General features: G+C 43.4%; 1 protein-coding gene across 1 annotated transcript in view; it reads right to left on the bottom strand.

Annotated features, from left to right (window-relative positions):
• The window catches only part of PKD2 (polycystin 2, transient receptor potential cation channel), a 62,544-nt gene that overhangs the window by 28,240 nt on the left and 13,542 nt on the right, over positions 1-20,762 (bottom strand). Inside the window, exons 3-6 of the mRNA XM_049789779.1 lie at positions 12,668-12,801; positions 10,499-10,749; positions 9,256-9,480; positions 6,838-7,066 (exon numbers count right to left, since the gene is read on the bottom strand). Coding sequence (XP_049645736.1) covers positions 6,838-7,066; positions 9,256-9,480; positions 10,499-10,749; positions 12,668-12,801 — 839 coding nt within the window. The remainder of the gene's footprint in view (positions 1-6,837; positions 7,067-9,255; positions 9,481-10,498; positions 10,750-12,667; positions 12,802-20,762) is intronic.

Raw genomic sequence — 20,762 nt, 5'->3', positions numbered from 1 at the left:
AAAATGTACAACCTCAATCCCTAAGAATTATGTAGCTGGGTTTAAAACCCGAAAACTCTGCAGTATGTCAAACGAAAAGCTAGGAAGAAGCTGGTCTCACACACACGGTGATGAATGAAAGAAAGAAGGTTCACTTAAAAAAAGCACAGGGGACAGGATAAGGGAAGGGGGGCTGGTTCCCTCTCTTAAGATGGGAGGATGCGTATGATCTTAAACAGGAGAAGAGGGGAGAGATGAAGCTCAGAGGGCTCAAGAGATCAAGATGGGAAGCTTCCAGTCTAGGGTTTTCCCTCTTGCTCACATCAGTCCATGAGAACTGGGCACCTTTTCAAACCTTTTGTTCTGGGTCTTCACCCATCACTACTCAATCAATGTGCCTAACATCCAACCCTAGTCATGGCTGTGCACTCTGGAGGGGTCTGGATTTGTGGCAGAGGGATGTGTTAGGTGCTATGGCATTTCTATCTTGATTTGGGAGCTCAGCAATGCCTCCAGGCTTGGTCAAGGGGCTATAATAGTGGTACTGGTTTCTTGACATATAGACTGTGCTCAGCCTAGGTGTGTGGGGGGGGGGGTCCTGTCTGTCCTGCCAGGTGCTGTGTCTCACCATTTGTTTGCTTTCCCATAGTCTGGATAAGGGTCAAAGACGACGAGTCCATGATAGAAAACTTGCCACAAATAGCAGGAAAAGTACATTTAGGGCAGAGAGGACCACTCTAAAAATGCTAGTTGGAAATGATCACTCTGGAAAAGAACTGGGTGCTGAAATGAGGCAAAGTGATATGCATAACAATATTGTTCAATAACAATATTGTAAACTACAGTGTATAAAAGGAAAAAAAGTGGGGGAGAAAGGGAGGGAGAGAGGGAGATAAGAGATAAGATAGATAGATGAATCCAGCAATAAGTTGGTATTCCCCAGACTCTTACTAAGTATAATAGTTCTTGTTCTGTTCAGGACATATGTCTATAAAAAACATAGCGTACATATTTTTTATACGTAGGACCATAGGCTGAATTTCCTTGATATTCCTCCTTCTGGGGGCGGTACACCCAGCAGCCCTCAAGGGTTACTCTTGGTTCTGCATTGAAAAATTTCTCCTGGCAGGCTCAGGGAACTATATAGGATATCAGAGATCAAACCAGGCGTCCACTATGTGCAGGCCAAATAAATGCCCTACCTGCTGTGCTCTAGCCCCGATATTCCTCTTTTAAAATACAAAAATAGAAGCTATGAGAGAGATTTGTTAGCACTTGGGTTATTACTTCATTGCTGAATTATCTTTGGGATTCTAAAACTTTGCTACACAAGAAATTGATTCACAAGGGCAGAGGTCTGGGTTTTGTGCTTTCCAGCACTCTACTACCCAGAATAATGTCAGGGACATAAGATGTAGATGCTCAGAAAATAACTGCTGAATAATTGAACACACTTATTTGGGGGACATCTGCTAATCATCCTCTTTTGAAGCTGGATATTTTTTGTTACACGTTGTAATTTGGGGGCCAGAGCCAGCAGTGCTCAAGGGTTACTCCTGGCACTGCACTCAGCAACCACTCCTTGTGGTGCTTGGGGGAACCATATGGGATGCCAGGATTGAATCTGGGTGCAGAGTACCCTCTGTAGTACCATTTGGCCCCAAAGCTGGGTTTCTTAATAATTTTCTCCTATTTAATTTTGCTCATTCTGAAAGTCAACTGTTGAAGACAGTGGTTGACTAAAGTAAATCTAGAGTTTGGGGGAGCCACAGAATAAAAAAGATATTCTAGCCACAATTAGGATATCCTTCAAATTTTAACCAAGTTCTAACCCATAACAGAAAAGAGTCTGCTCTTATATGGTTGAAGACCCCAGGAGCACACAGTGCATTGCTGAGGATGAGCAGAGAAAGAAAGCAAAGCCTGATTTCTCATGGGTCAGAAGGCCTGAAGGAGAAGTGGGATCTGCTAGTGCCTTGGTTGAACCACTGTACTGGTATGACTGCAAGTGAGAACAAACAAGAACAGGAGCACAGTAGGCAAGTTTTCGAAAAAGACTTGCAAAACTCGAGGGCTGTTGAGTCAAAGAAGCAATTCTTAATTTCATCCCTGATCTCATCAGCTGTTCATCCAGTGGTTTCCAAGATAATTCATTGGGGCTCAAGATAAAGGTAAAGAAAGTCTTAGAATTCTACCTCTATTATCTTCTAAATGTTTAAGTTCTAGGTTGTGCATGCATTTTCAACAGTACACAGGTAAACATACAATTTATAAAGGAGAATATGTGACATACAGATGTATGTAATAAAAAGGAAAGCTAAATGTCCGTGACTAGTTTTTTATTGATAGTGAAGCTATTTGGTTCAAAAAAGAAAGCTTGCTACTAGGAAAAAATATCAACTTATTATTATTACCATTATTTTCAATCACATAAGCTAGGCAGATAAATAAAAAAATAGTCAGCAGTCTTAGATTTATTTTTTTAACAATACTTGAATTTTAGAATAACTGTCAATTTGTAAGGACTGTACTTTGCTATCACATTGTATGAAAAGAATACAAGTTACCTTCACTTTAACTGCTTCCTTAAATACTGAAATTCTCTTGTAATTCTGAGAATTTGGGAATAAGAGTCTTCCTATAGGAATTCTATAGAATCCAGATAAAATGCAAGGTACAATTTTTTGACCTGCTCTGGGGCTGGCAGGCTCCACATTCCAGGCTAAAGGAAATTTTACCCAAAGAAAGATCTTTCTGAGGGGTGTAAGTATGTGAGAACAGGGTGACAGAGAGATTCTGAGTCATAGTGAAGACAAAATGAGAAAAGCCTCTTCAACAAGTGGTGTTGGGACAACGGGTCAGCCACTTGCAGAAAAACAAACTCCGAACTCCATCTAATACCATGCACAAAGGTTAAACACAAATGGATGAAAGACCTTGATATCAGACCCAAAACTATAATTTATATAGAACAACACAGAGGGGGCTGGAGAGAGTATGGAGGTAAGGCATGGTCAGTGGTTCAAATCCCGGCATCCCATATTGTTCTCCAAGCCTGCCAGGAGCGATTTCTGAGCACAGAGCCAGGAGTAACCCCTGAGCGCTGCCAGGTGTGACTCAAAAACCAAAAACCAAAAACCAAAAAAAAAAAAAAAAAAAAGAACAACACACAGGTAAAACACTCCATGACATTGAGACTAAAAGCGGGCCCGGAGAGATAGCACTGCGGCGTTTGCCTTGCAAGCAGCCGATCCAGGACCAAAGGTGGTTGGTTCGAATCCCGGTGTCCCATATGGTCCCCCGTGCCTGCCAGGAGCTATTTCTGAGCAGACAGCCAGGAGTAACCCCTGAGCACTGGCAGGTGTGGCCCAAAAACAAACAAACAAACAAAAAAAAAACAAACAAAAAAAGAGACTAAAAGCATCTTCAAGGAGGAAACAGCACTCTCCAAACAAGTGGAAGCAGAGAGAAAGAGATGGGACTAATTAAGCTGAAAAGTTACTGCACCTCAAAGGAAATAGTGTGTAGAATACAAAAGCCACCTACTGAATGGGAGAAACTATTCAGACCCATCAAATAAGGGGCTAACATAAAAAATATATAAGGTATTAACAGAACTTAATGAAGAAAAAAAACCTAACCCGATCAAAAAATGGGAAGAAGAAATGAACAGACACTTCCTCAAAGAAGAAATATAAATGGCCAAAAGACACATGAAAAGTGCTGCACATCACTAATCATCAGGTTGATGCAAATCAAAACAACAGTGAGGTACCATCTCAAGCCACAGAGACTGGCACACATCACAAAGAACAAGAACAGTAAGTGCTGGTGGAGATGTGGAGAGAAAGAAACTCTTATTCATTGCTAGTGGGAATGCCATCTGTCCAGCCTTTATGGCGATTCCTCCAAAAACTGGAAATTGAGCTCCCATATGATCCAGCTATACCACCTCTTATGGATATACCCTAGAAACACAAAAATACAATTCAAAAATTCCTTCCTCACACCTATATTCATTGCAGTGCTATTTACAATAGCCAGACTCTGGAAACAACTAAGATGTTCTTTAACAGATGAATGGTTAAAAAAAAAATCTCTGGTACATATACACAATGGAATATTATGCAGCCATCAGGAGAGATAAAAGTCATGAAATTTTCCTATACGTGAATGTACATGGAATCTATTATTCTAAGTCAGAGGGAGAGAGATAAACACAGAATAGCCTCACAAATCTATGGATTTTTAAGAAAAATGAAAGACATTATTGTAATAATCCCGAAAGACGATAGAGATGAGGGTCAGAATGACCGGCTTACCACAAAGCGTAGTGGTGCAGTTAGGGAAATAAGTACACTAACAACTATCATGACAATCTTAATGAGTGAGAGAAGTAGAATGCCTGTCTCAAATACAGGCAAGGGTTGGGAAGGAGGGAGGGAGGGCATTGGTGGTGGGAATGTTGCACTAGTGAAAAGGCGGGGGTATTCTGTTCATGACTGAAACCCAAGTACAATCATGCTTGTAATCATTGTGCTTAAAGATCATATATAATAATAATAATGTTAATAAAAAAAAGAAACTGTGGTACATATACACAATGGAATACTATGCAGCTGTCAGGAGAGATGAAGTCATGAAATTTTCCTATACATGGATATACATGGAATCTATTATGTTGAGTGAAATAAGTCAGAGGGAGAGAGATAGACACATCTCATCTATGGGTTTTAAGAAACACAAAAGACATTATTGTAATAATGCCCAGAGAAAACAGAGATGAGGGATGGAAGAACTGGGTCTCGATGTGAAGCTCATCACAAAGAGTGGTGAGTGTATCAGAGAGATGACTGTACTATCATGACAATGTTAATGAGTGAGAGAAGTAGAATGCTTGTCTTGCTTACAGGCAGGGGGTGGGGGAGGAGGGTGATGGGGGTATTGGTGTGGGAATGTTGCACTGGTGAAGGGAAGTGTTCTTTTTATGACTGAAACCCAACAACAATCATGTATGTAATCCTGGTTCTTAAATAAAGAAAAACAAACAAAAAATGAAGACAGAATGAATTAGCAGAAGAAAAATGCAGAGAAAGATGCCTACAACATAGACCAGGAGTGTGAAGGCTTAGAGATTGGGGCTCAAAAGTAGACAGTGTGGGGCTCAGGTACAGGCCTTGCATGAGGATGACTCTGGTTGGCACAGATGGTTTCTGAACCTCCTTGGTACAGCCCTGTAGGTTCCTGACATGTGTATACATATGTGCCTGTACATGTGTTATACGCATGTGTATATGTGGTGTTTCCAAGTGTGAAGTTGTTAAGTATGATGTGTGTTATGCACCTTGCATGTGATTTGAGTGTGTGGTATGTATGAGTGGTATGAGTGGTATGAGTGTGTGTATATGTATTGTATATGTTATTGTGTGTGGTCCAAGTAATCCCTAAACCTACATGGTCCAAGTGAGGGAACTGAATGTGGAGGACGAGAATGGCTGGGAGGACTCCTCTATAAGCCCCACAAATAATGAAGTATTAGCAATTATTCTTATCACAGTCCTCACCTGTTAATCCTGTTAATATTGTGCACTATATCTATATCGTCATTTCTCATATCTTAAGCTCTCTAATTTATATCTGAATAATGTATTATCTCTACTAACAAAATATTACATGAACCTATTAGTAATATTTTCTATAATTACTTATTCTAGGGATAATTTGATAATGCCTTGAACTGCAAATGCTTGACAAAACTCAAAATAAACTTAATGGGGTATATCAAGAAGACAGGTATCTTTAGGACAGTGATGTTGAAGCCCAAGTAGTGTGACCAAATGCCCCATTGTGTGTGTGACATTGAAGCATGCAGGTGTGTGTCACAGAGCTCAGCCAGAGCATGTGTTAGTGCTGAGGAAAGAAAATACTGCAAAGACCCATCTCTACATTGTGCACTCTGGAAGGAAGTGAAGAAACTTCGACTGCAGGGGGCCACCCAATGAATGCAAAGGCAGCCAGGGACTGACTATGTCATGCCACTTTCCCACCATCTCCAAGTGAAACCCTGACTGAGAAACAGCAGGAAGGTCTCTGTGTCACCTGAATGTTTTCTGGATGTTTCTTCCTGCCATAATTTTACACATATGCAGAACATTTGTGAATCCACTTTGACTAGCAATTGAAAAAATAAACTCATCATCAGCAAACGACAAACATGATTTTGTGCCTCCACATCCCAGGTGGCATGCTGAAGCCAAATACAAATGACCTTATTATTCTTTTTTTTTTTTTTTTTGGTTTTTTGGGCCACACCCAGCAGTGCTCAGGGGTTACTCCTGGCTGTCTGCTCAGAAATAGCTCCTGGCAGGCACGGGGGACCATATGGGACACTGGAATTCGAACCAACCATCTTTGGTCCTGGATCGGCTGCTTGCAAGGCAAACGCCGCTGTGCTATCTCTCCGGGCCCCGACCTTATTATTCTTAAACAAGTGCATGTAAGACTATTAATGTCTCGCTACTTTCATATTCTCTTTTTTTTAATTTCTTATTTTTAATTAGGAGAACAAAGATGCAAAGAAAGAGGACAAGGTAAAGTTACAGTGGAAGGACTATCACCCATAAACAGAATTCTCAGAAGAAATCCCCTTGCTGATACCTTAATTTTGAACGTTCAGCCAAAGAATACTTTCATATTCAAAGGGTCATGCACTGCACAATGTGAAAGTGCAACACTGGAGTATAATTAGAGGAAACCTTTAAATTCTCCTCAGGCAGAAATTAAATTCTGCCCAGGAGAACAGAGAATTTAGTCAACCTGTTCGCACAAAAACCAATGAGTGAAAGTTCTGGAACCTACCACAATGATCACGACATCCAGGCAATTCCAGAAACTTCTGAAATACTGTAGCTTGTGAATGCGAATTTCCAGTATCTCTTCCACCACATAGTAAAGGATAAAGACACAAAAGATAATCTCACAGGCTGCCAGGAAGAAATCAAACGTCGTGACATAGCGCATCAGTTTTATAGGCTGAAACTGCCAAGATGGAATCACACCTCCTGTTGCTGGGAATTCAACCAATAACCTGCATTACAACAAGAATAATGAAAACAAAAACCAACAATGACACACAAATACAGCCAAGATGAATGGGTTGACCACTGGCTTTGTCCCTGTACTGTATAGTCCTAAAACCCAAGTCACTTGAACAAATGGCAAAACCATGACCGCAGTGGGTTAATTCCATGCATGGTGAGTTTTAAATCACAGAAGGACTCAGGCTTCCCCTTTCAATAATCCTTTCTTCTTGGCCTCCTTTTTACTCTTTATTTCCTGTGTCTATTTTATGATGCTGAGGGTTGGACCAAGGGAAAGCCTTTGTGACTTTATTAAATGCAAGACATTCTACCTGGCAAAAAAGGCACCTGAGGAATGTGTCATGTGCCTTGAAATGTATGGCATGGAAAAGTCTGAGTTAATATTCCAAGAGTGGGGAAAGTAGAAATAGTTTTTTTTTTTTTTTTGCTCACTCAGTTGGTATCCTCTGCCTGACCCCAGGAGGTCTCTAGACACCAGTGAGAGGTACTCAGTGTCTGGCTATTTGGAACAGGGAAGAACTGCTTTTATTATTTTTTTTGGTTTTTGGGCCACAACCGGCGGTGCTCAGGGGTTACTCCTGGCTGTCTGCTCAGAAACAGCTCCTGGCAGGCACGGGGGACCATATGGGATACCGGGATTCGAACCAACCACCTTTGGTCCTGGATCAGCTGCTTGCAAGGCAAACGCCACTGTGCTATCTCTCTGGGCCCGGGAAGAAGTGCTTTTAAAAGTCCTGGATCACCCCAAGCAGAGTGAGGCCACAAGCTTTGTCACTGTTCTGCAGTGATACTGTGGCTTGCTCAGTGGTCCAGACCCTGCCTGGATTTTCTGAGAGCATCTCAGAATGAACTAGTGGGCTCTCTGGCACCACAAAGATCTCAGTGCTAAGAAGCGGGAAGGCCGCGCTCTGTGCACTCAGGAAGGGCATGGGCAGGACAAAATCAGCACAAAGAAGGACACTTTTTCCTCTTTACTATCTGGTCTCCCAGTCTCTCTGTCCTACCTGGTGTGCTAGCTAGCATGGTGACAATTCAAATCCCAAAGGCAATTCTGACATCTCTGGGCAGATGCTACAGGTCGGAAGTGGGCAAGTGTGGAGTTTACTCCATCAATGTGCCCGACCCTTTATCTGTCTGTCTCCCCACCAGCATGCATAGACACATAGCAGTTGTCTTGACAACTGTAAAGAGCAGGAGGAAAAGAAGCCTAACTAACTAAGCCTTTATCAGCCCCCAGGGTAGCCTGCTCACCTTTATTATCCACTTTCCTCCCTATAATCATTAGAAAGACTCAGTTACAACTGCCCTAGATTTTAATTCTAGTTAATAGCTCCTACTTGTTTGGAAAGTGCTTATTCTCTGCAAAAGTTGCTAAAAAAAAACCCAATGACTAGAAAATTGGCCAGATAAAGCAGAGTTGAATTCAGTCTCAAATACAATAAAAAATAAGTGTAATATGGGAATATATGCTTATTTGGTGGGTAATTATGTGGTGTAAATAATTCACACTGCAAACAATTGGGTATCACCCAGTTAGGAGGAGGAATGTGAGTGGACTCTGGACTCTACTTTGCTCTACTTTTCTGCTTGTTTTAGTCTCGTTTATTGTACTTTTCAACTTAAGATCTAAAACACTTGTTTTTGTTCTTTGTTCACTAACTATTTCCTGTCCCCTGGTTGGGCAGGGATCTTTATTTTGCTGAGCCCCACTCACACGGAGCCTAGTGGAGCGTATGTTGGCTCAAGATCTGCTGGGACTGAAGGACGTGAGGTCCCACAGCAGCCAGAGGGTCTCTTGAAGTGTCCTGGCGGTGCCCTGGGTGCTTGGGATGGCAGTGTCGTTGGATCTGCTCGAAGAACTTTCTCTCCCTCTGCTGAGTCCTAAACTCAGGCAGGTGTGACTGCTGATGACAGCAGCACCTGATGTTCTGGCTGCAGTGCATAGCTCCCCAGATCACATACTACCAACAAATGATGCCTTTTCTGGGACAGGTACATGTGGAGGTAGAAGAAAGGCTCTTTCCAATGTGTGATAGTCCCTTCTCCCTTCCACGACCACCCCCTGCTTGCCAGTGTTCATTTCAGCTGTGGCTCTGATCCCTGAACATCTGCAGGTCCATGTCTAGATAAGCTCCCCGGGCACATGTGAGGAGGGCAGGGTGCCCTGGGCACACACCTGATCACGCAGAACAAGTTGATGTTGGCGTTGTACATGGAGAAGTCCACAAAGACTGCCCTGGTTCCTTGGTCCAGCCACCTGTGCTTCCTGAGTGTCGAGATCTGAGCAGCCGCCTCTGCCCTGGTTTTTGACAAGTCCAGGTAGTAGCCGGCACCACTGTAGGTGGCCATCAGGCCCCAGTGGCTACTCCCATTCAAGTCCTTCTCACTTGTATAGGTCCATCTGGTTGAGACACAAAGCAAACATGGAACAGATAGGGAGGGTCATGGGAGTGCTTGTGGCAATGGGAAGAAAACATGTCTCCAGTGGGGAGAAGGTGCTGTAATAAGATCTAGGTCCCACCCAGCTGGGTGCTGGGCACCACATGGCATCACAAGCGTGTCTTTACTTAATTTTCAGTTATTCTTGGATCTCAGGACCAAGTCTGCTTAAACTCAAAAGCATTTAAGGGCAAAGGTAGGATGCCATCACACCTGGACTGCCCTGATTGCCCATCCTCAGAGCCTGCATGCTGTGCTTTAATTTAAGGGTTTGCCTCTGCAGGGGCACCAGATGATTTGAGGTTCCCCAAGAACACTGCAACCAGGAGGGACAAGTGCTACCACAAGTGAAGAACTAAGTGTGATAGGACATGGCCTGGCAACAAGCCGGACATTTGGATAGTCTCTTTCCAAAGTGCCTGGAAAGGCCACCACACAAGTTAGAGGCTAAATGGTTCTATGGGGAAACAGAGGTGACTCAAGGACCTTTTCCTGCTCCTCCCTCAATTGTTCAAGAAATTGGGAGAAAGAAGTCATCGCTAATGGAAATCACAGGAGATGATAGAACTGAGAACCTCAAGAGCATGCAGGGCCCAGCTAGGTAGTTGAGAGGAGATGGAAACTGGGGCAAGAAGATAAGCTATCCAGGATCAGGAAGGCTGGGACTAAGTGGGTAGAGATGCGAATAGCAGCAATACAGCAGTCCCCTGGGATCCAGTCCTGTACCCCTCACTAAGGCCCCATAAGGCTGGTGCCCACCTCAGCAAATTGTGCAGGAGGTGGCTTCCAGAGAACACTGTCTGGCTTCACAAGGTGTGGGACACCAGCCCACATGCCAGGTTCCCCAGCACCCTCTGCAGACAACAGCCCGCACTGTTTGACCTCCGTCTGTCATAGGAGACTCACTCCTGGTGATGAGGTCAGGGGTGAGTATGGGCCAGGGCCAGCGTCAGGCCTTGGTGGACATCACAGACACTCACGCAGTCCCATTCCGAGGCCCGAAGGGTGCCCTGTCCTCGCTGGCAGGAGAGTAGATGTCGTAGCATTCGGTGATCTCGTCCCTCAGGTCCTGGGGGATGGAGCAGGAGCCGTTTCTGACCCTGAGCTGCCGGAGGCGTGGCAGCCCAAGCAGCAGATTCTCGGAGTAGATGAACGTACGGTTGTCTGCATCGGATCCATTGCTGGCCTGTGTCTTCCAGTATAGACCATCCAGCAAGGCGCCCTCTGTGAACTGAGCAAAGCGCCTGGCTCGAGGAGCAGCACTTCCAGTACTGCCCTGCTCCTTCCCGCACTGTCCAAGGAAACTAGCGTGTGGACAGGAGGAGTGAAAGATGGGCTCAGTCACAAGCACCCTCAACGAGGCAGGGTGTGTCCATGTGGAACGTTCTTTCTCATGATGGCACTACTATGCCTCCTGCTCTTGGACTAGCGACAGTTCCAGAGCCATGATGAACTGGATCTATCTGTGCCTAAGAGACTGTACAGGGAGGGGTTGCCTTGTATCTCTCCAAATCTGGTTTGAAGCCCGGGCACTGCATAAGTTCCCCAAGTACCATCAGCAGTGATTCCGTAACACAGACCCTGGGATAAGCCTTGAGCATGGCTGGATGTGGCCTCAAACAAACAAACAAACCAAACCAAATAAATGAGCAAACATCTAGCACCTCACATAATCACGGTTCTGAACTTTAGAGAGTAAAAGATTCAAGTGTTTGACACTGATGTTGTTGACAGGGCATACTCAGCAGTGCTCAAGGATCTCTCTCTTAGTAGGGTTGGGAGACCACATGGGATCCTCGGGATGGACTCTAGATCAGCCACATGTAACACAAGTGTCTACTTGCTCTGCTATCGCTCTGGCCAGAAACGCTAAAATTTTAATTACACTCAGTCAACAGAGAGACACTTGAACAGTTGAACGGTCTACTGTCAATTCTCTAACACCACAATTCTTTTTTTTTATTTGTTTGTTTTTGGGGGGGCCACACCCAGTGACACTCAGGGGTTACTCCTGGTTATGTGCTCAGAAATAGTTCCTGGCTTGGGGGAACCATATGGAATGCTGGGGGATCAAACCGAGATCTGTCCTAGGTCAGAAACTTGCAAGGCAAATGCTCTACTGCTTTGCCACTGCTCTGGCCCCAAACCCTACAATTCTGAGTTTAAAAGTTTAATTGTCTACTATTCAGGGACTGTGTACAGGTGAGAAGTCCCTTTACTTCGTGCTCAGAGGGAAGAGGCACTCTCTGGGTCTTATCAGATGATCAGTGCATCTGTCCTCACCTCTCTCGCCCAGCTGAGCAGAAACCTCTGTTAGATGGATAGGTGGGACTGCTGTGGTCAAGTATTTCGCAGGTATAGGTATGAACAGGTTTTGTGAACCAGCTATCTATATTTAAAATCAGGAATTCTAACCAAGATCTAATAAGCATTTTAGAAAGAACCTTCCCAGCAAGAAACCATGATTGCTTTTCCAATTTTTCTCCTGATTTTTCCTAAATTCCGGCAGCAGCTCTTCCAGATTGGCCCCTGGTCTCATCTATGGTGACACATGTGGGCTTTTCCTCTCCTGCCCCTAGAATCCATGACCACATGAAAAGTGACAAAGGCTGAATTTCCCAGTAGAGAGCTTTGAAAATAAATGTGCTTCCTGTTCTAGGGTACAAGCCAGCACAAAGAGACACGGCCAAAAGATAAGAAATGAAGCAAGATAAAAGTTCCAAATCTGCTCTAATAGGTCTAGCACCCTAAGAAACACTCGACGACATTTTCTGAATGGTGAATGAGCAAATGAACTGTACAGATTGGGACACTTTCCTTTTTCTTTTCCTTTCTCACCAGGTATCTGTGCTGAGTATTTGTTTCTTCATTTAGGACCTAGGGCATAAGGTGACTGTCAACCTCAGACAGTAACCACAAGGTTTCAAAGACATAAAGCAGGTCACTGCAGCAGGCACGAGACCGAAAAGCTGTGGGTGAGTGCCACCCTCCGGAGGTACACTCTGAACTACTCACCCTGAGTATGAAGATTTATATAAAGGTTACATGTTTAGCTACGTCTCTGAGTCTGCCAGGGGTGAGTTGGGGTGGGGTAAAACTTGGGCAACCACAGGAATCATTTCCTGGCACCAGAAGTCATCTGCAAATACCTTCCAGAAGTCCTCCATGGAAGAGAGAGTTTTAAAGGTGGACTTCTCTGTCTTGGACACCGGCGTGTCGAGGAAGAGCTGCGACATTAGGCGAGTGTAGTAATAGATGCTGGAGCTCATCATTCCATAGGTCACTGAAACAGAGAGAAAGGCCATGAGGAGGCGTCCTCCTGTGCCTGGACAGACAGCCCCTTGTCCTTCCTTACTCTCCCTCATGTTCTTTTCCCCATCCTGGGACAGAAGCCTGGCTCTCTGGCCCACCAAGAAAGGCCTAACTGGGAGAATTTGCTATCACTACCACAGCATTCTCTGGACACAGAGCTAGTGGTGGGAGACAAAGCTGACAGAAGGCCAAGGAGATGTGGCAAAGCTTCCCCAAAGCCCACAGAACCCTCATGAAGTCAAGTTTTTCAGTGAACTTGAAATCAAAATTTATATAATTTCTGAATTTTTTCCTTTAACTTGTGGGCTTTTGTGTATATATATATACATAGACATATATACATAAGAGACACTGATTTAGAAGCATCTCTTTTGTTTTCCTGTAGTCTCAATTTTCAATATTGATGAAGGCTTTGGAAATTTTCTGAAAAGTAAACTGCAGCTTGTGGCACCCCCTGCTGGACAGTCTTGGGTCACTGCCCCAGATGACCCATAGATACAAGGTCTGTGTTTCTAAGGAAAAACATTGCAGCTGATTTCACTCACCTACCCCACAAGCCCCAAATAGGCAAAACATTCTTAAAAGTGCAAATGAAGAAATTAAAAAAGGTAAAGAAGCATTAAAAAATTTAAAATGAAACCAATTGGAATATAAAATAATACACCCTGGGGCCAAAGACAGTCAGAACACAAGCATGAAGAAAGCATAAGTGGAGATGGGATACATGCTGTCACCTTCTGTGTAGGAGGCCCTGGGTCTGAGGAACTCCCTTACAGGACAGAGAGAACTCTGCTGTTATGGTGTTCCTAGTCTACATATCTGCAGGGATGCCATGAACCCTATGACATGAAAATGCCATAAATCCTATGACATGAGAATACCATCCCGAACCATGCTTCGGGCAGGCTGTAGCTGTGGTGACTGTCATGGCACCACAGACAATGTGGCACAACCAACTCAAGTGACAGAGACCTTCATGTCTCACAGCCCCTCCAGGTACCCACAATCCTTTGTGAAGGGAGGAGGACACTGCAGGCCAGAGCTTAGCACTGAGCTCTGACTGAGGAGCTGAAGGAAGCATATAGGAGACAGATGGGTTCAGGGAGGAATGTATGATGATGAGGGCTGAGAGAGAAAAGCAGGAGACTCAGGGTCCGAGGGAAGTATTATGATTCTGAGAGGATGAGGGAGGTGTGTAGGGAACTGAAAACCCGAGGAAGGTGTGTAAGAAATGGATGATCTCAGACAGATGTATATGATGCTGAGGGGCTGAGAAAAGCATGTAGAAGAATAAAGAGTTGAGGGAAGACTTTGAAACTAGAAGTTTCTTGTGTCTGGGGCACCAGGAGTTCATAGAGAATGCATGTCTGAAGCAGCAAAGACCACAGAGAGAAATGGTCAGATTACACCACAGGAGACTGTCCCAAAGTGGTTCCCCCTTTCCCTTTCCATTTCCCTCCATCTTGTTATCTGTATAAGAACTAGAGGTTATCACTGACCCTGAGGGGATTGTGTCACACAATATGTGGGGTCAAGCTCCCATGCCGTGGGTTTGTGTAGACACAAACAGGTGTTATTTCTTAATAAGGCTGAAGGGGGAAAAAAGTGGTTTATTTATTTATTTATTTTTGCCAATTTAGAGGACCCTTGTTGAGGGCACTGCAGAGGATGCAGAGACAGTATGACAGGTAAGGTGCTTGGCTTACATGTTGAAACCCAGGTTCGATTCCCAGCACCCTGTATGGTCTCCCCAAGAGATCAGTCAGGATTGATCGCTGAGCACTACTGAGCCTGGAAAAAGAAAGGAAGAAGGAAAAAAGAAAGAAAGGAAGAAGGGAGGGAGGAAAAGATGGAAGGAAGGAAGAAAGGAAGGAAGGAAGGAAGGAAGGAAGGAAGGAAGGAAGGAAGGAAGGAAGGAAGGAAGGAAGGAAGGAAGGGAGGGAGGGAGGGAGGGAAGAAGGAGGGAGAGAAGGAAAGAGGGAAGTATGGAAAGAAGGAACGAAGAAAGGAAGGAAGAGATGAGTTAAAGTTAAAACAATCCCCTATTATTCTACTATACTTTGGAGAAAACGTCAAAGAAAATTATAAATTGTGATAGAAATCTTTACCAAGATATCAACACAAGCTTTTCTGCAAATGCCCATGAGACATAATATTATTATGGTAATTTTTGTTTGTTTTGGGGCCATACCTGGTGATGCTCAGGGGTTATTCCTGGCTATGTGCTCAGAAATTGCTCCTGGCTCAGGGGACCATATGGGATGGCAGGGATTGAACCCAGGTCTGTCCTGGGAAGCCTATCATATGTACAGAAAAGAACACAAGTGACCAAACACATGACTTGGGAGGGACCCAAGAAGAACCCAGAAGTGTTCAGGGTTCTCTCCTGGTGGGCTGGGGAGCAAACCTGGCTCAGCTTTGCGCAAGACTATACTATTGCTCTGGCCCACACTCACAGTGAAGATTCTTGTAAGCAAGCAACACACCCAGATCAACAGAGAGCACATCAGCACTCTGGGACCCCTTTGTGCTCCCTATCATATCCCACAGGAGAAGTGTGGGCGACCGTACACCCACATATTCAATGGAACTCTGAATGAATTTTTCACTGCTGCCTGATTCAAGCCATAAGTTTGCTTAGCCCCGAGCCAAAAAGAAACTCTGCAAATAAATTTAGCCCAGCACACAGAATCTGGCTTAAACCAGATTCCTTAACCTTTCCATGGAACCTGTTTTTGTAACTGCTCTCAAAAACGTAATTATAGATAGGTTTTTGTAAGGTTTAAACTGTAATCCTTATTGCTTGCACAAAAGAAAGATCTATTAACTATTTGTTTAAGGATTTGCTTCCCCTCCCCCCATCCTGCCAGGTTCCTCTTTATCCTTCCCGCCATCAAAATGTGTTTATGCTCCCATTGGTTAAAATCGTTGTACCTGTACAAATCTGATTGGTTTAAGTTTCAATCCTATGTTGCTGCTCCTCCCACTGAAGCAGGGCATAAAAGCCCTGCTCTCTCCCTAAATAAACCTCTTAACTGGAACACACCTTGAGCATTCTACTAATTTCTACAGCTTAATTTTTTAGGTGTTCACAAAAGAGCTTAACACTCGCGAATTATTTGTAGCTGCTTTCTGCCTTCTGTCCCGGTTGAGAGAAAGCTGCTGGCCGGAAATCTCTCCCAGTAAAGGGCAGGAGCAGAGGCAGTTACAGAGAAGCTATAGCCTGACCTCTTAACTCCATGGATAAACGTATCATGCTTTTATCTTACAGTAACAGTCAATCATGGGGCCAGAGAGATAGCATGGAGGTAAGGTGTTTGCCTTGCATGAAGAAGGACGGTGGTTCGAATCCCAGCATCCCATATGGTCCCCCGAGCCTACCAGGAGCGATTTCTGAGCATAGAGCCAGGAGTGACCCCTGAGAACTGCCGGGTGTGACCCAAAATACAAACAAACAACCCCCCCCCCCCAAAAAAAACCAGTCATTCATTTCTGTAAGATGAAGGAAAGTTATAACCTCCCAGGAGAGGCTTATTGAAATACAAAAGAAAGCAAATATAATAGTACCCATTGTTGGGCTGGAGAGATAGTATAGTGGCCAATGCAATTGCTATCTACATGGCCAGCTTGACATAAGCTCCACATAAGTGATCTCCAAGTATAAGGTCAGGAGTAAGTTTGAGCACTGCTGGGTGTCTCCGACTCCCCCACATCTTAAGTGCTATGGAATGGCATATCAAAATAAAGGAAAGGGCTATGAATTGTAATCAAAACAACACTTTAAAGGAAGGAGAAGACTTGAGAGTCAACATGTCTGCATTCAACCAGCGCCATTGACTCACTCTGTTCTCGAAAGAGATATAAACCAAGCTGTGGCAAATTATGTGTACAATAATCACATAGCTGAAAGCTGGCAATCTTGGGAGGAGACAGCAGGCTAAGACACTGCCTTGAGGAAGCCACCATAACTGCACCCACCACCCACAACTGCTGCATATCAATAACCCTGCATCATGCTGTGCTATTGCTCCAGTAATAGTTCTTGGAATTCCTGGATTGTGATTGCAGCTAGGCAACAACTGCACAATTAATTTTAAATACTACCATCTCTGAAGGAACACACCAATTTAGACGCCAATGTGTATTTGAAGCCACTTAATGTTCAGAAACAAAAAAAGTAACAGAATGATCAACTGGCCACAAGAGCTTATAAAACCTTCCAGCAATGACTTTAAGACCTCACTGCAATACAGTAATTCTCACAAATTTTCTTGTTACTGTACTTGTTTTCCCTTTCTTTTCTTTCTTATTTTAAATTTAATAATTTTGCCTCTCTTACCTGGAAATATATGTATTATGATCAACCCTATCAACGATGTGACACATGGTCTTTAAATAAAGTAAATTAAAAAAGATGACTTTAAGATGTTCTCACTAAAAGGCAAGAAATAGATTACTTTTTTCTTGTTGGGGTGGGAAGCTTTAACCCACATGAGGCAGTGCTCAGGGGTTATTCCTAGCTCTGCACTCATGAAAAACTCTTGGTGGTGGTTGGGGGCCATCAGGATGTTAGGATTTGAACCTGGGCAAGCAAATGCATGCCCTATCACTCTGGCTCTGGAACAGACAACAATCTTTTGTTTGTTTTGGGCCACATTTGGCGGTGCTCTGGGGTTACTCCTGGCTCTGTGCTCAGAAATTGCTCCTGGCAGGCCCTGGGAACCATATGGGATGCCAGGGATTAAACCTGGTCCCTTCCGGATCAGCCACATGCAAGGCAAACACCCTACCATTGTGCTTTCACTCTGGCCCCTATAACAGACACCCTTTTAGATTTTTTTGTTCTCTTAGGGCATACACTGTATTATCTAACTTCTTGAGTTTGTGGTGCTCAGGCATTATTCCTGAATCTCTGCTAAAGTGCGACCCCTGGTGTTACTCAAGGGGACCATTTGCAGTGCTGGGAACCAAACTACTGGTCGTTGATGTGCAAAGCAAACACCTTAATCCCTGTAGTATTTCTCATTATTTTGCAAAGATTAGTGAACTTAATATTAAAGCCTAGTTAAAATGTCGTATTTCTTGTTCTGTTAAATGTTTACTAAGTCTCAGTACTTTTCTCAGTGATATATTTATTATTAAGTGCATTAAAATATAGCGGTGGAGAGAGAATACATTGAGTAAGAAAGGCACTTACCCTGCACAATTCAGTGGTCCTCAAACTATGGCCCACGGGCCACATATTGTACTTGTATCTGTTTTGTTTCTTCATTGCAAAATAAGATATATGCAGTGTGCATAAGAATTCGTTCATAAGTTTTGTTTTTACTATAGTCAGACCCTCCAATGGTCTGAGGGGCAGTGAACTGGCCCCATGTTTAAAAAGTTTGAGGACCCCTGCTGCACATGGTCAATATGGGTTCAATCCCTGGCACCCCACATATTCCCCAAGGTAGGACAAGTGTAAGCCCAGAGGTAAGACTCCAAAATGAAACAAAAGTAAAAGGGACAGGCATGCAGCACAGTGATAAATGTGTTAAAACTTTTATCCTTTTTTATCTACTTTTACCTTTATTTATTTTTATTTTTGGAGATGCCACACCTGCTGGTGTACAGGGAACACTCTCAGCAGTGCTGAAAGGACCATATGGGATACTGGGATTGAACCCAGGTTGGCTGTGTGCAAACCAAGTGCCCTTTCTGTTGTATTATCTCTCTGAACCAAGTGATACATTCTTTATCATTGTTTTCTGCCTTTTAATTTGAGATATTTCTTGGATACGTAGAAAACAATTTAAATTTCTTTTGTGTGTGTGAAACAAAATAGTTTTTATTGAAAGAAATCTAGAAAAATATAAAGGAAGAGATGCATTCAAAAGAAAACAAAATGGAATATTACATGGCAGTCAGAAATGATACAATCACAGACTTTGCACAACGTGGATGGACCTAGAACATGTTATGTTAAACGAAGTAAGTCAGAAGACAAAAGATAAACACAGAATGATAGCACTATTCTGAAGCACCTAGAACATACATCTTATACACAACTAACACTCAACAATCAAATAATAGGGTTTAACAGGGTAGAAACTCTAAACACTGTAATAGTCAACATATACTCGAGAGCAATGCCCAACATACATGAAATAGGAACAACGCAAACTCTTGACCGCATTATACCACAAAGAAAACAGCAACACCAGAAGCAGTAGCATAGAGAGAACAGGTATGTAATCAGCCTTCTATGACAAAGGCCCACATTAATCCCTTGGAGATCATATACAGGATCACAGGTAAAGAATACCACGGGAAATCACTGACTCCAATGGAAACATCCCATAACATCATGTTTTAATGCCTTATCTTACTATATTTAAAATAACCTCTCAGCTTTTCTGTCCACAGGCACTCTTGGATACAAAGGGTGGACAAACCAGAAAAAAAAGAAAAAAAAAAAAGAAAAAAAAGAAAACAAAAGGCATTTGTTTACATTTTTCAAAGTTCTTTTATAACACTAGTCATTGTTTTATTTCAATTCAGCATCCTAATAGACACAAGAAACACCATTATTGTTCTTATCAGTGACCCACAAGTAAATGATTTGAATATAAACCCACAACAATCTCGGGGTTCAATTAAGAATAAATTCCAAATTAAACTTTAGAAAGGGGGTTATTAAATGCTTATATTAGTTCTGGCTAAGGAGACCATCTCTACTACATTTGAAAAGTCAGGGGTGAGAACTCGGCCTAGCACTACAGAAAATAAGCTCCTGATGGGCAAATGGTTACTTCAAATGAAGGCCTCAAAACAGAACAAAACAAAACAAAAAAAAACCCTGATAAGATAATTCTTCCCCGGCTACAGCAGTTCTAGAATCCTTACTGGCAGACAGCATCTGGCAACGTTTCCACAAGGAGTATATAATAATCCCTAATCTCTCTCTACAAATTATTAAAAAAAAAAAGTATTTTACAGATAAGGAGACAGGTAGCAGAAATGCAACTTACACTCCAGAGTCTTCTGGCACACAAAACTCTTAAACCTTTCCTACCACAACAAACTGTCCTGCAGAATTCCAACTACTGCAAGTTGCCAATATGCAAGACCAAGGGTTCTGTGCGTTAATTCATTTACAGGGAATAGTTTGTCAGTTTGGAATTATTTTTACTCTATCTCATTTGTGTAGTTGTGTTCAGTCATAGCTGGTGATGCGGCAGGGGTAGGTGGGGCTGGGCGGGAAGGGGCAGGACATATCTGACTGTGCCTGGGGGTCCACGGGGAGCTGAGGACTGAACCTGGCTAGGGCTTTGCATGTGCCAGCCAAGTTGCTACCCCTGGTGTACCACCCAGGGCTGCTTTCAGGCAAGGTTTTAAAACTAGTAAAATACGGAAAGGGGAAACACTTAGTGTGAGTACTTGAAAGGTGTCCCAGGAGTAAATCATGCAGCTTCTCCTCACTTCCGTTTTAAAGAGCTGACAAGGCAGAGGAATGGAGGCACTATTCAGGATCTGGAAACTCCTATGCTTCTTCAAGTGTCTGAGTTAGAAGGTGGTATAATTCAGAAAACCCCACTGAAGAGCACTGATTAACAAAGGACGCTCTTAGACTAATCCTTTTTTTTTGTGTGTTGTTCTTTTAGCCAGAAGGGCACAAGGTGGGCCCAGAGAGATACCACAGTGGCGTTTGCCTTGCAAGCAGCTGGTCCAGGACCAAAAGTGGTTGGTTCGAATCCCGGTGTCCCATATGGTCCCCCGTGCCTGCCAGGAGCTATTTCTGAGCAGACAGCCAGGAGTAACCCCTGAGCACCGCCGAGTGTGACCCAAAAAACAACAACAACAACAAAAAAGAAGGGCACAAGGTAGCAATTCTGTTGATAGTGTTGAAGCACAGTGGAACAGCACAGAGGGGAGATGAAAACTCTAAAT

Source organism: Suncus etruscus, chromosome 16, assembly GCF_024139225.1.
Source record: "Suncus etruscus isolate mSunEtr1 chromosome 16, mSunEtr1.pri.cur, whole genome shotgun sequence".
Classification (NCBI taxonomy): domain Eukaryota; kingdom Metazoa; phylum Chordata; class Mammalia; order Eulipotyphla; family Soricidae; genus Suncus; species Suncus etruscus.
The sequence above is the reverse complement of the archived record's forward strand: the minus strand, read 5'-3'. Positions and strand labels throughout refer to the sequence as shown.